Source organism: Pelophylax lessonae (assembly GCF_965119305.1).
Source record: "Pelophylax lessonae genome assembly, chromosome: 5".
Taxonomy (NCBI): Eukaryota; Metazoa; Chordata; class Amphibia; order Anura; family Ranidae; genus Pelophylax; species Pelophylax lessonae.
Window position 1 is genome coordinate 386,824,095 of NC_138772.1, and position 15,503 is coordinate 386,839,597.

General features: G+C 38.7%; 1 protein-coding gene across 9 annotated transcripts in view; it reads right to left on the bottom strand.

The window, feature by feature from the left end:
• The window catches only part of PTPRM (protein tyrosine phosphatase receptor type M), a 974,793-nt gene that overhangs the window by 571,139 nt on the left and 388,151 nt on the right, over positions 1 to 15,503 (bottom strand). For all 9 annotated transcript variants that reach the window (XM_082259726.1, XM_082259728.1, XM_082259725.1 and 6 more), the window contains exon 6: positions 3,703 to 3,877. In XM_082259726.1, coding sequence (XP_082115852.1) covers positions 3,703 to 3,877 — 175 coding nt within the window. The remainder of the gene's footprint in view (positions 1 to 3,702; positions 3,878 to 15,503) is intronic.

Here is a 15,503-nt window from a genome sequence, read left to right on the forward strand (position 1 = left end):
TTCACCTGCAGGGCACTAATGAGGAACACTGCAGGACCTGTATCCCTTTAGACCTGTTTCTATTGGGAGTATCTCACCAAAAAATAATTTTTTGTTGCAGGGGATGCCTAAAATCTGATTTGTATCTTAGTGTAGACTTCTGGGAAAATTAGTAAACCAATCACACAAGCAGGAAATTATGTTTCTGGGGGGCGTTCTGTACACATTTTGTGTACAGAAGACCTCCACAAAACACCTCCAGGTAGCCATATTGCATTGCATTTTACAGAAAATTACAAAGCTACAGATTGAAAAGGAAAGGTACATTTTTAATAACATTCAATTACAATATGACTTGTGTAGCAATTGTATACTAAATAGTTATACTGCGGCAGGCAGCCGCTCGTGGGCAAACCGACGTAGCTATATGTCAGGCACCAACAGGAGGCGGGGAAGCCGATGCAGCGGACAGGCGGCTCCGGTTGCCGCCTGACACCCGCGATTGTTCCCCGCTAAGAGAGAAGAACGGTCAGCTGTTGTAAACACAGCTGACCATTCTTCTCCCTGGAATGATCATAGAGCCCATGTGATCTTTCTATATAGGATCACATGTCTCTATGGTCATTTCAGAAGCCACACCCCTCCACAGTTAGAATCACTCCCCTAGGCTCACATTTAACCCCTTGATCACCCACAGGGTTAACCCCTTCCCTGCCAATGGCATTATTACAGTAACAGTGCATATTTTTAGCACTGATTACTGTAGTAATGTCACTGGTACCCCCAAAAGTGTCAAAAATGTCAGTTAGGGCTTCGAACTGACCGCGGTAATGTTGCAGTCCCGCAAACAATCGCAGATCGCTGCCATTACTAGTTAAAAAAAACAATAACAATTACATAAATCTTTCCCGTAGTTAGTAGACGCAATTACTTTTGCGCAAACCAAATATGTAGCAGAAAACAAATTGGCCTAAAATGTTAAAAAATTTAGATTTTTACATTTTTTTTGGGAATGTCATATAGCAGAATATGAAAAATATTGTTTTTTTTTTTCAAAATTGTTGCTATTTTTGTGTTTATAGCGCAAAGAATAAAAATCGCACAGGTGATCAAATACCACCAAAAGAAAGCTCTATTTGTGGGAAAGAAATTACATCAATTTTATTCAGGTACAGCGTTGCACGACCGCACAATTGTCAGTTAAAATAACACAGTGCCGAATCACGAAATATGGCCTGGCCATTAAGGAGGCAAATCCTTCTGGTCTTAAAGTGGTTAAAGATTGTTTAAGTTGATTTTTTTTTTTTTTGCACTATAATCTTATCCAACCAATTTACCACATCATTTATTATGCACAAGTGTAAGTTCTGTAAAAAAATAAGTTTAATTTTTATGCTTGCAGCTTAATATCCCAGTGTGTGAGATTTCACGTATTATTGTACACATAGCATTCTCACTGTACAAAATCTATTAGATATACAAACAGCTTGGTAGTACATGGTCCTGCTAGATTTAATTGAATAAAAAAAATGAATACATTGTTTAGGTAGGCCCAAACAATATATTGTTTTGGTAAATCTAAAGAAGATTGAACAGTACGTTTTTAATGTGTATAGGTAGCCTAAGACTTTGCACTAGGCACACTAAGGTGCGCAGTCAGCTCTTACTATTCTTCCCACGTTGATGGAAAGAACTGATGTCGCTGGTTACATAAAAAGCAGGAAAGTCTGACAACACTTCCTGTTTGCTATTTTGATCTTGTATTCATCAATTTATTCATAAACAGCATTGAGGACGGGATCAGTAGTGCGTTATCAGTTTTTGCAGATGACACAAAATTGGCCAGGGCAATAACTGCACAGCATGAAGCAGATATCCTACAGAATGACCTGGACAAAATTACAGAGTGGGCAACGACATGGCAAATGAGGTTTAACGTGGAGAAGTGTAAGGTTTTGCACTTGGGAACTAAAAACATAAAAACACAATACACGTTAGGAGGGGAACCCTTGGGGGAATCAAAAATGGAGAAGGATCTGGGAGTCTTGGTTGATGATAGATTAGGCAACAGCATGCAATGTCAAGCGGCAGCTGCCAAAGCCAGCAGAATATTAGCATGCATAAAGAAAGGGATGTATTCCAGAGATAAGACTATAATCCTTCCACTTTATAAAACTCTGGTCCGACCGCATCTGGAGTATTCTGTCCAGTTCTGGTCGCCAGTCCTCAAGAGGGATGTGTTGGAGCTGGAGAGAGTCCAGAGAAGGGCAACTAAACTAATTAGGGGGTTGGAGGACCTTGACTATGAAGAGCGTCTACAATCGCTCGATTTATTCTCCCTGGAGAAGAGAAGTCTGAGGGGGGACATGATAGCAATTTATAAATATCTTAATGGGGATCCCAGCTTAGAAAAAAAGCTGTTCATTCGAAGGGATTGCATGAGGACTCAAAGGCATACAATGCGATTAGAGGAGAAGCGTTTTAACCTCAGGCAATGTGGGGGGTTCTTTACTGTTAGGGCTACAAGATTGTGGAATTCTCTACCACAAGAGGTGGTTTCTGCGGGTAGTATGGTGGCTTTCAAAAGACTCTTAGACTTACATCTCAAGGATCAGAACATTCGGGGGTATGTGAGATGATTACAGCCACACACACCTACACAGGTTGAACTGGATGGACTGTTGTCTTTATTCAACCTCACCTACTATGTAACTATGTAACTATGTAATCTTTACACATAGCCTTTGTATTATCATGGTATTTTTTTTTTTAAATCAGACTAACCTTCAATAATTTTACAAATGCCATATTATGCACAATACATAGTTGTACTTTCTTTGTGAAATCTTTGACTTTCCATAAAGTTCTGCTTTCATTCTAAGAAAAAAAATAAGGCCACTCAAAAATTGCCAGTAAACCCCCGTGATGTAAAGTTACATAACTTGGAATTTCTTTTTTGTAGCTGTGATCTTTAACAGAGCTGCTACTGAATGTTACTAATGATCTCCAAACATGTATGCATGCCATAGACAACATCATGTGTAATAGCTAGCTGGTTGTCCAAAGTTCACAAAAGCAGGATTTTGTAGAATTTTATTTTCCTTCTACAGAACAGAACATCCAAAGGTAAAAGGCAGGCATGAGTAAACAGCTATTGATTTTAATTATTTACCATTGAAGTTGAATTTTAATTTTAGTGTGGAATTGTTAACAAGTAAGAATTTCTGTCCCCGTAGTCTAACAAATATGAAGTAATAACACCTTTTCAGATTTAAGTGGAAATAAAAAAAAAATAATAAGGGCACATAAAAGGACGATAATTCGGCATAAATATATCCATTTATTTTTCTGGGGTAACTGGGGACACTTATAAACTCTTCCTATAGATAAATGTAAATTATGTTCAAAGTACTGTTACATTTATGATTGCTGTTGTACTGCTGTTCTGTCTCTTCCATTGTTCCCAATAGAAAGTATTTTATTTCTTTTCTTGCAGATGTAAAAACAGTATGAGGGAGATGAAACTGAATATTCTTCAAGTGGTTCATCTCTACAAAAAATAAAGCAAAGTTCCCCATGTTCTGAACTTCATTTTATTAAGAAAATAAGGCAAACGCCTATTTTATTCTGTTCTCTTCCAAGGTGAACCATTCTAAGAGTAAAATAAGCTGCATGTGCACAAGAAACAGCTTAATATAACATACACACTGCAACGTGAAGTACCTTTAACAACCAATTCTCCATAGTTTGAGACCGCGACCCCTCCTTCAGTTCGGATCATACAACGGTAATTGCCAGCATCTCTCTTTGTTGTGTTCACCACATTAAACACGGCCACAAATCTCCGATCATTATTCACTTTAATCTCCTTTAAAGGAGCGTCTCTTCCATTTGCACCCTAGAAAGAACAAAAAGAGAGAGAAGAAAAGTATATTCAATTTTTCTCTTTTCCATAACTGCTTACTGAATATTCATTTTATTTCTGTTCCTTGAAACAGATGTTGTTGCAAGAAAGAATAGCTGATTGATTGCTTTGTTGTTATTATGTTTGCCCTGTTTTACAGACATCCAGCTGGCGATGCATTGAAGAAGAGGGACAGATTTATAAAAATTCAAAGAAAAGATGCTAACTGTGACACTCTCTGTCCAGCGATATGAAAACTATTTATAATGCATTACACATGCCAAATGCAACATGACTAATGTGAAAGAACTACTGAGAGCATTCAGAAGGGTCTGTAGACAAGGTTTTACAAAGTAAGAGGTTTCTATAATTCTGGGATCCTTTGGATCCTGAAAGAGGAGGTAACATTTTTTTTTTGTTTTTTTTTTTGGGGGGGGGGGGGTTAAATTAATTTATTGGAATAAAGTAATAACATTACAAGAGTAATGTTACACATAGGTATGTTACAACATGGATGTAATCAGTACAAACTGAACAGGACACACTGGAAACAAAAGAAAAAACATCTGGTGAAACTGTTTTGGTCACAGAGACTAGAGCCCCGTACACACACAACGATTATCGGCCGACCAATCGTCCGTCTTTTGTCCAGAGTTGTGTTTTGTTGGTTGGAATGTGCCTAGACTGCACATGAATTTTCTCGCCCAACAAAATTCTACTTCAGAAGTGATGTCATGTGTTGGCTTGCTTTCTTTGTGTTCTTTCTTCTCTGAGCATGCCCAGACTTGCTCATCAGATTTTTCCCTGTCGAAATCTGTACTGACTGCACGAAAATCGGCCGTTATGCTGACGGCCAACAAAAATTTTATAGCCTGCACACCAGATTTTTTTCGGCCGAAAAGTCGGAGTTGGTTGTCGGAAGCATCATACTAACAAGCCGAAAATCGGCAGATCGGTCGTCGGACGAAAATTCCCTGCCAATTTTCGACGCGTGTGTACGGGGCTTAAGTCTAAAATTCAAGCAATAGGCTTCGTCATGTATGGAATACATGACCATTATGATATCAAACATTACCTTGTTCCCATATAGCCAACCATGCTAGAATATAGTTGGTCTCTAGTCTCTCATAGGTTGCCACGTAACAAAAAGTAGCAGAGGCAACGAGGGAACAGCCAAGCAATCGAGAGAAGATCTTTATAACTTGAAGGTGAAGGTAAACAGCCACATCCCAGACGCATGCCGAAAGTGATAGAAGTATGTCCCCAAACCCCTCAAGTATCATCCCTTCTCCAAAGTGATGTGGAGCAGGCAGGGTCCTTCCACTCCCCATGCACCCCTTTGGGATTAAACTGTGCTGGGAGGCAGATAACTCCATCCCCCCAAGAGCTATTCAGGTAGAGGTTTTAACAGTTGTGTGCCTTTGTTCGCCATAAGTTCCAAGATGTTTCAAATTTATTGACTGCACCATCTCTATATGCTAGAATTTACTCCCATTCTTGAATTTCATTTACCAATGCTGTGACCTCTCCAATATTAGGTACAGTAGTGGCTTTCCAATGCCTGGCGACTATTTTCCTCGCAGCCATTATTATGGGCATTGTTATTGGGTGTATTTGGGTGAGAAGATTAGAAATGTTTATGCTGAGGATAGCGTGTTCTATGTTGGGTTTGCATCTCACTCCTGTAACTTTAGATATTAGTAAAAACAAATTAGTCCAAAAACCGCGTAAGTAAGAGCAGGACCATACCATACCATACAGCATCCCACAAAAATGAGCACACCCCCCACTCCCCTGCAAACGTTCCATCATATCCTTCTATACGACAACACTGAAGAAATGACACCCCGCCACAATGCAAAGCAGCGAGTGCAGAGCCCGCACAGAGGAGGTAAAGTTCTTTTATTTGTTTTGGATAGGGTGGGGAGGGATTAAAACATCTGTCAGTTTTTATTGTTGTCTGTGACCCCGTTAGGGAGGGTCACCCTCTCAATTTGCCCTGTTTACCATTTTCATTGAAAGTAAAACTAAATGAAAATCCCAAATTTGGGGTTGTTCCCAGAGCAAGAATAGAGGAGAAATCTTTTATTCAGGACACTAGTTCTGGTCACCTGGGGATACCCAAGAGATTTCTTTATTTTTCAGAGATTTCCTCTCACTTCCTGTTTTGGCCATTGGACAGGAAGTGAAGGTAAATCTCCCCAATGAGATAAAGATGGCAGGGGTTATATCCCTCCCTTACTCTATCCAAAATAAAAAAAAAAAAAAAAAAAACCTTTTGCCTATAGTTCTACTTTACGATGTATATATAGCCAAAACTAAAGGTTGCTTTAGTGGTGTATTTTGCCCTGCTAGATACATTATTCCTCTCTGTTTTTCTTGAGAAAGAAAGTGACAGAAAATCCTAAAAAATGTATAGTTGTCCCCTAAGGGAAGCTATGGCTGCGTACAAACAAACATTATGAGCAAACTTTCACCAAGTTTGAAAGCCTCTACAGATAAAACGATTTTCAATGACTCCATACCACATCTAGCTATCTGAAGAGTCAAGATAAAGACTATAGAAGGTGCTGGAACTCTGAGGATGTTATAAAGTTTGGGTAGATGTTTCACCACCCATTGCTCTGGCTGAGACATCTGTCTCTACAAACTAGTCCACTATAAGAAAAAAGTACTAAACTTTATTTAGGGCAAAATATAGGCTTTCTCCAGCGAATCCTAATTATAAGTAGTGTTCCATGAAGAAGATCCAGTGCAATGTACTAGAAAGGCTAAGAGGTTGAGTAAATGAGGGGTTAGTACCCATCAATTAGTGCTGCATTTAATTCCCATCATGGGCATTTACCATATAATGTCTGTAAGATCGGCCCATGTTTGAAAGAATTTACAACAGATACTCTGTTCTACACTCTGTGCTAACTACCACTTAATTAAACCTACATCTACATTTATATAGAAAAATCATTAATTATTATAATTGTCTTTAAAAAAGCATTACTGATTTATGATCATAATGCAAATTATTTTTTTATTTAAAGTACTTTTATAGTGCTGCCAATTTACACAGTGCATTACATACAGTATACATTATACATTCACATCAGTCCCTGCTCTCAAGGAGATTACAATCTAAGGTCCCTTTCTCACATTCATACAAACACTAGGGACAATTTAGACAGGAGCCAATTAACCTACCAGCGTGTGAGTATGGGAGGAAAACGGAGTACCCAGAGAAAAACCATGCAGACAGACACAGGGAGAACATGCAGACTCTATGAAGGCAGTGCCATGGTTGGGATTTGAACCAGCACCCCTAGTGCTGCTAGGTGGAAGTGCTTACCACTCAGCCACTGTGCTGCTCAAACTTTCACTCAGTTCCCAACATTCATTTTTTTTCTGGACCTTTAGATTGATAGACAGAACCTTGCATCAGTGTTTACAAAGCATTACTGGCCCATTAAGGTGGTATTAGTGTTCAGCAAAATTTTACTCAATCAGGGGGAGCTAACAAGTACCCACAAAATGCAGGTTGTACTAACAAAAATTAAAGTTACGGTATCTTTTTTTAACTGCTTTGTGTGGTTACGGGGCCCATGAATCATATCTCTGTATATTAAAGGCTTTGCTTTTAATTTAAACACACCTTAACTGTCAGTATATAACAGTTTATTTTGTTTGTCTTTCTATGGTAACCGTATACATCCTCCAAACATATTTTGTAACAATGGCTAATAAGTTTACCTATACAAGTGTTCATAATCCAGGAAACAAATTTAGTTTGACATGTTTAGTTGTATTGGACAATCCAAGCATTTTTAACACCAGAATTTTTTTTCTTAAACTGTATTGTTAATTTCATATCTGAATTACAGTGAAAAGTATAATGTGGTTCTTTAGAATACAGCAGTTATCTAACTCAACCAGACAGCAGACCTGCCGAGAGCAGACAAGTTTAGATTGGCGTTAGATCATAAGAATGTTTTGATAGCTTCAGCACTGTCAGTGACACCAGAGGGAGAAAAAGCCGGAGCTGAAAAAATAAGTTTCACCATCAGAGTTTCATTGTCCAGTGGCCAACTGGGATGTAGCTTCTTTTATCAGAGCAGTGCAGATCTTATTAACATAGGTATGATATACAAGTTATTTACACAATATTAGAAGCAGAACTTTACCTATTTAAAGAAAATGTGTTGGTATTAGAATAAATTGGTGCATAGTTTGTTCCTAAGGAAAGAATGGAAGCAGTATTATCTATTCAAGAATAAAACAGGTAATAAGGCCTGAAGATAATTATCTATGGGTTGTTCCAGTAAAGTGGTTGTGAAGGCTGAAAGCATCCTATGCATTAAGGTAAAAAAAACTTCTGCCTGCAGATCCCTCCCAGACCCCCCATATACTTACCTGAGCCAGGTCTTGATCCAGTGCTGTGCCCAAGAGCAGAGGCTCTCTCAACTCTCTCCCTCCTCATTGGCTCAGAGACAGCAGCAGGAGTCATTGGCCCAATGCTGTCAATCACAGCCAGTGAGGAGGGCGTGGGGAGTAGATTTTGAGGCTGAGCCATGCTTTGCGCGTCAATGGACACACAGAGCGGGGCTTGAAAGTGAGCCTTGCCGAGTGCCCCATAGCAAGCGGCTTGCTATGGGGGGGGGGCACTGGGCATGGGCAGTAGCCAGGAGCTCTGGCGGGGAAATCAAGAAGAGAAGAATTGGGGCTGCTCTGTGTGGTAAGTATAAAATAAAATACATATAAATCACTTTAAAAAAATCTAAACCCAAAAACAGAAATGTATTATATTTCAGCATACCAGCACTCAAAAGTAGTGGTTACATTCAATACTTTTTTCCTTTTTTTTCACATGCGCTCCTGATTTTGACATGCTCTCCTGATTTTGACATGCTCTCCTGATTTTGACATGCTCCCCTGATTTTGACTACAACTACCTCCCCTTCTCATCATCTTCATTAAATAGAAGGGAACTTTTTGGTAGCTCACAGAAGATAACTAAAAAAAGAAAAGCTGATAACGTTGTTTAAGTTTATCTCAGTAGCGTGTTTAGAGCTCAGTGCACATGAAGATTTCAACAGTGAAGTTCAGTGAAGAGATTGTTATAAGGACACAAAATGTCCAATGAAATCAATTTTGTTTCTGTACTTGAAAATATGTACTTAGACTGAAAAATTATGTTTTTTTACATTTTTGTTCATGGGTTACATTAATTCTATTTATGGCAACACAGTTTGGTGAACAGGTACATTATTCCAAGGCATTCTGACTTCTGCGAGGTACAAAATGCTAAACTTGTATACCCGTTTACAAGACTGTAGTGCAATGTATGGGATAATCCTGAAAAACAATCAGACTTCTTTTCTAATCATATGCAAATCTATACATGAATGGCGGCCTCTGTATGTCTTAAAAAAATCTCTTGTCTGTAACTGCACTAAAAGTGACAACAGCAATGGAGTAAATTGAAGGAGGGGGTTACTGTGACTATGTATAGTGACCAATCAGCTTTTATTTTCAGCTGGTTCAGTTAAGATTTGAAAATGAAAGATAGAAGTTGACTGCTCCAGATTCTGTCTGCTCCAGTTTTAGTAAATTCTTCTCATTATTTGCTAAGCCACGCTAGGAACCTACCCACTCCAGCGTATTTGGAAGTGGTTCATGAGCTCGTGAACAGCATCAGGCCTCATTTATCAACACGTCTGAAAGACAGATTCTAAGTAACCCATACCATCTAAACCCAATCAATCTTTTATTCTTCCAGTTCAGGTTTGAAAATTGAGAAAATATATGGTTGATTTCAGACAGCTTGATAAACGAGACACACTGTTCTTGTTGCTCTGATCACATAAATATATTACATGTTACAGTATTAACTTGGTTCCCATTAAAAACATTTAATATATTTTTGCAAACTGGTGTCCAAAACGAAACTACATATTCAAGATGAGGTTTTAATGCATTGTACAGGGACAAGATCTTGTGGTTGATTTACTAAAACCAGAGAGTGCAAAATCTGATGCAGCTGTGCATAGTACATAATCAGCTTCCAGTTTTCAAACCTAATTGAAGAAGCTGACGTTAGAAGATGATTGGCTCTCATGCACAGTTGCACCAGATTTCTCACTCTCCAGTTTTAGTAAATCAACCCCTTATGTGTTTCTGTCTTTAGTTGACACTTTTTTTTTTTTTACAAAAAAAATTCTTGCCCACCGTAGACCCTTCAGATTGTAATTGCATGCTGTTAGGAAGTCTATGGTGTATCAAAACACCCAGATCCTTCTCTAGCATTGACTCAACCAGTCATACTCCCAAGATATCATACATGTTTTTAGCCCCTACATGCATAATAAAAGAATGATGGGAAAGTTTTCTTTAATTCTTGAGGCAATAATCAGTTCATGAATAGGACGAGGAATTAAGTGGGGTACACACTAGTAGAAAATCTGACGAAAATTCCCGTCCGAAGTAAAATCGTACGATTTTCGGATAGTGTGTACACAACTTTCAACAGCCGATGCCTACATTTTCAACGAAAAAAAAGGGACAAACACCAAAATTTTTATCGTCCGTCCCCAGCACGACCAATTTTCGTTTAATGTGTATGCAGTACGTCCGTGAAAAATCGGATACGAAAGACCGCGCATGATCTGAAGTTGCTGACGACCCGGAAGTTTAGGTACAAACGTTACAAAAAAAAAAAAATCAGACGAGAAATTTCGTGAACATTATGCGGTGTCAACTAAAAATGGTTATGACCACTGAGCATGAGAGAGAAAAATCGGAGGATATTTCATCAGATTTTCGTCAAGTGTGTACGAGCCTTAAGAATAGACTTTTAGACCCAATAGACCTGTATGGACACTAAATGGCAGTTATGGAAGATGAGATTCTGCATTACTGAGGGCTTTTATCACCGACTCAAACCAGGTGTATCTCTTATATTTATCCATGCCCTTGTATGATCATGTCAGTTGAAATTTTATTGTTAGAACATAGATGAAGATAACTTTTAAGCAATCAATCGTATACATATCCAGATAGTTATTAAGAGTGCAAAACTTGTTCTGCTAACCAAAAGTAAAACAAAATTGCTCACAGTTACTGTATGTGAACAAGCAATAACTAGATTAAGTTCAGAAGAAAACGTGGCATTTGAAAGAATCTGGGAGCCAGAAAAAGAAATAATAAAGTAAAACTGAATGCCAACTGTAACAGGGACAATGTCTTGATTTATTCTGGATGTAAAACTAATGAGACTATTGTTATGGAAATGAATTGTAACCACCTAAGTGGAACACTTTACAGAGGAAACTAAAAATATAATTTCAGCTAAGGCTGTTATTCTTTAAATTATATAATATTTATTCATGAGACTTATTTCACTTTATTTGTCTAAAAAGTTATACTGAGGCTAATAACTCATAAAGCACTGAAAAGGCAAAATCCCATTTGCCAATAGTTACAACAAGAATTTTTTATTAACTGAATGAGAGACAAAAAAATTAAAACTTTAACTGCAACAATTTACTATTCTATGTGGATTTTTTACAGAGGGCAGAGCAAATGAGATGCATCAGGCAATAAAAACCAAGACCCATAGACTGCAAGCAATGTTTGATTTGGTAAATAAAGGAACCCGATCATTAGAGTTACGTCAACACAAATCTATTACCCTCTTTCCTCAAGCCAACTGTACAATAATATATGAACAAACACCTATGCCATTGGTAATAACGAGGTAGGTTGTATAGTAGACCGGGTGGCACTGCCCCCTTGTGATATCACCGACCCAGCATGCCCTTGGTCAGTGACAACACAAGGGGCGGTGCAACCTGGTGACATCATATCCTTAGTTATTTAGGAGCTGTCAAGCGGCGGAGCTGGCAGACGGCAGCGTGATTGACGATGGATCTACAATGGGGGGACATTTTTTTTTTTTTTATAAAGGACTTGTCAAAAACTTGTGTTGTGTTTTTATTTACTTGAATTACTTTTTACACTTTTTTGGTTAATGAGTAGGGTTGCTATGTACCCCATACTCATTCACATAGAGGGGGACTGGGAACTGGGATTCCGATAAGCACCCTGCCTGCAGACCCCTGCTACCACTGGCCAGGGTTGTAGGGAAGAAGCCCTTGTCTCCATGAACAAAGCACCCCCCCCATGTTGAGGGCATGTGGCCTGGTATGGTTCAGGAGGTTGTGCACTCACTCATTCCCCCCATTTCTTGGCCTGCCAGGCTGAATGCTTGAATAAGGGTCTGGTATGGATTTTGGGAGGGGGGCCCAAGCCATTTTTTTCACAATTTTGGTGTGAGGTTCCCCTTAAAATCTATACCAGACCAAATGGTCTGGTATGGATTGGGGGGGGATGGTCCCAAACTATTTTTTTAACATTTTATTTATTGCGCCAAGGTTTTTTTTTACATTCAGCTGTCAGTGGGGAACCCCACTGACAGCTGATGACTCATCCGTTGTTAAGGTTTTTTTTTTCTGCCACTAAACTCTTCTGCCAAAAAATGCTGATAAAAGCCTATGTGTGCATGAACACATAGGATAACATGCAGGGAAGTTTAGAGGCAGATAAAATCAAATCAGCTGAAAAAAACGCCCAGTATGCATGAAGCTTTAATAGCAAATAATCATCTTTTATTTACTTCCTGTTTATGTGGGTAAAGAGAAATATCTTTTGACATGTGAGTCACTTCCCTTCTCTTTACATGAGGTCTAGTGTTTGGTCTGCTGCTTTCAAAAGAGAGAGAAACAGATTTGTAGAAATATAATGTGCACATTTAAATGCTCTATTGTTGAAAATCTTAACGTTTCATTTAATTAAAAAAAAAAAGAAATGAGCACAAAGGACCTGTCATAGGCACTCATCAAGCATGTCGACTATGCCTGCCCTTTCCGCCCCCCTCCTTTATTCATAAAAACTGTACTGTAGCTTCCAGTAACAAAAAGCTCTATGAAGGGAGGACAGGCAGATGAATAAAAGGTCCATCTTCGCCATTCATAGCTGGAAGTACAGGTTCTATGAATGGAGGAGGGGGAAGAAAGGGCGGGCATAGTCAGCACTCTTGATGTGTGCCTACGACAATTCCCATGGTCGTATTAATCCGCATATTGCAGCGGGGGGGTGAGGTGAGACTGGTCTTACCTAAAGTGGGCCATAGATGATGTGCTTTTCTTTCCTGCAACCACAGGTAAAATCTGACATGCTGGTTGTACCCAAGTTGATTGAAGAATCGACTTGGGTACAATCAGCCTGCTCATAGATGGTTCATATCTCGGCCGGTCCCTGCTGAACTAGCCAAGATTCGAACCATCCATGGCCAGCTTCAGAGAGTAGCTACAAGGGACACTTCTCATTGAATGTAAGTGCCATGCCTTGTACTGATTTGATAAAGAAAAAAAACAAGACAAATCAAAAAACCTAAACTTGGTCTTTAACAAGGCCTCCTCATCATCCTAAATCTGGTAATCCACTCTATCCACTCCCTCTCCACTCTGATTCTTTCTCTATGAGATGAAATCCTGTCTTCTAAACCACTTACATTATTAAGTTTATGACTTAAGCATTTGCCATATTTCATCATCAAAATGACTATAATCCTGAAAGTAAATCCTCAGGTTACAATTGATAACCGCCTTTTACTTCTATGTCAGCAACTGGGGAATTTGGAGCTTTTAATGTTTGCAATTTTCAAAATGCCGAGCTAAACTCTGAGGAAGCATTTGGCCAGAATATTAAATTATTGTGCAATTGAAATGATACAAATGTATTCAACCAAATTACTTCTGAGAACAGATGACATCATTAAACATTTCGGTGGCATCGACTAGGTAATCATTTAAGAAACAGCATTCCTCAAAGTGAGATAATGCAAAGTAATAGAAAAGAGAATGGTTCCTTAATCTATCCAGATGGACAGTAACAAGACAATTGACCCAGACTTTCTATAAACCAGCAGGCACAAAGCTGAAGTGTTACATTGTCCAAGGACTGATACAATACTTACTAAAAATGCTGCTTCTGGTGTTTCAGTTTCTTTAAATTATAATGAGTATGATTATTGTTACAAGTATCGCTGAAACTGCATAATAACTTTTTTTTTGCTAACAAATTCCTACTCGTGCGTTAAGATCTTAGGACTTAGCAGACTGCACAAAAGTAGCTATAAGTCTGATTTGCATGAAAATAATCTAATTCCAGTACAGCCTGCCCAATTTAAGATAATGCAATGCTTTAAAGCTACACGATCACTTACAAAGCACAATTTACTTAACCCTTGAGATATAAGCTTGTCAGTTGGCAGTGCTCCTGCTGATGTACAGTAGCAAATATTGTGTACTGAAAAATCTATCGAGTCGTTCTGCACATTAATGGGACAATATGGGAAGTAGAATATTGGATGGGAACTAGATGTGAATATATGGGAAAATATGGGAACTAGATATATTTGTCACAGCAGTGTTTGAAATTAAACTAAGAAGACACAGGGGCCAGTTTACTAAAGGAAAAGGCATGCTCTCTTTGTGAAGTGTATGTTCACTTTACAATGTGAATGTTCACTTAGCTTAGTGAATAGGATGCCGGTGTCCTCATTTCCAAAACCCAATTATTTGCAAGCAGAAAACCTGTTTTTTGTTAATTCTCTTGCACATGATTAAACTTTGCAAAAAAAAAAAACACAGTTTTATCTTATTTACTAATCTAGGAGAACTAAATTTTTACAAAGTGAACATTCACTTTGGAAAGTTAACAGCCTCTACTTCTTTAGTGAATCAACCCCATTGGATCCTACAGTATATATTACGTGGCTGAAAGCAGAAGTGCCTGTCTTGCCTGCAACAGCTACTTGGTAACCCAGAAGCTTGCTTGGTAAACAAAGCGGCCAGGAGCAAATCCTGTGACTAAAATACCATCTTCAAATCCCGAGTGTACAGCCACTACTCTTTTAGAAATCAACCCCACTGCATTATTCTCACAAGGCATTGTTATAGCATAGATATAAAACTCAAAAATATTTATCTAGACTATAAGTCCTTTAAGTGTATATAAACCCAAAACCAAAGATGTAAAGTATTGGAGCTTACTAATCCTTAGACATGTGCAATTCATTTCAGTCCAAATGTAAATTTGGGAACATTTTTGATTATTCAGAGATTCCGATGTATCCAAATCTCCGAATGAAATAGTAATGAATTTCATTGAAATTTGTTTAATATTGTTTTGTTTATTCATTTTCTAAGGAATTCCAAATTTTGCCAAATTTTGTCAAAAAATTATTCTGTGTGAAGAATAGCTGGTTGTTAAGCAGCAGGCTGAGAAGCAGGCTAACAACCGATGACTCAAGAAAAAGAATGCTGGTAGGAAATTCAGAAAAAACAGCATGGGGTCCCCCCCAATCCATACCAGGCCCTTATCCGTGCATGCAGCCCGGCAGGCCATGAAAGGGGGTGTTGTGCGAGCGCCCCCTCCTCCTGAACCATACCAGGCCACATGCCCTTAACATGAGGGGGGCTTTGGGACGGGAGGGGCTTTGCCTCCTCACCCCAAAACACCTTGTCCCAATGTTGATGGAGACAAGGGCCTCTTCCCAACAACCCAGAGT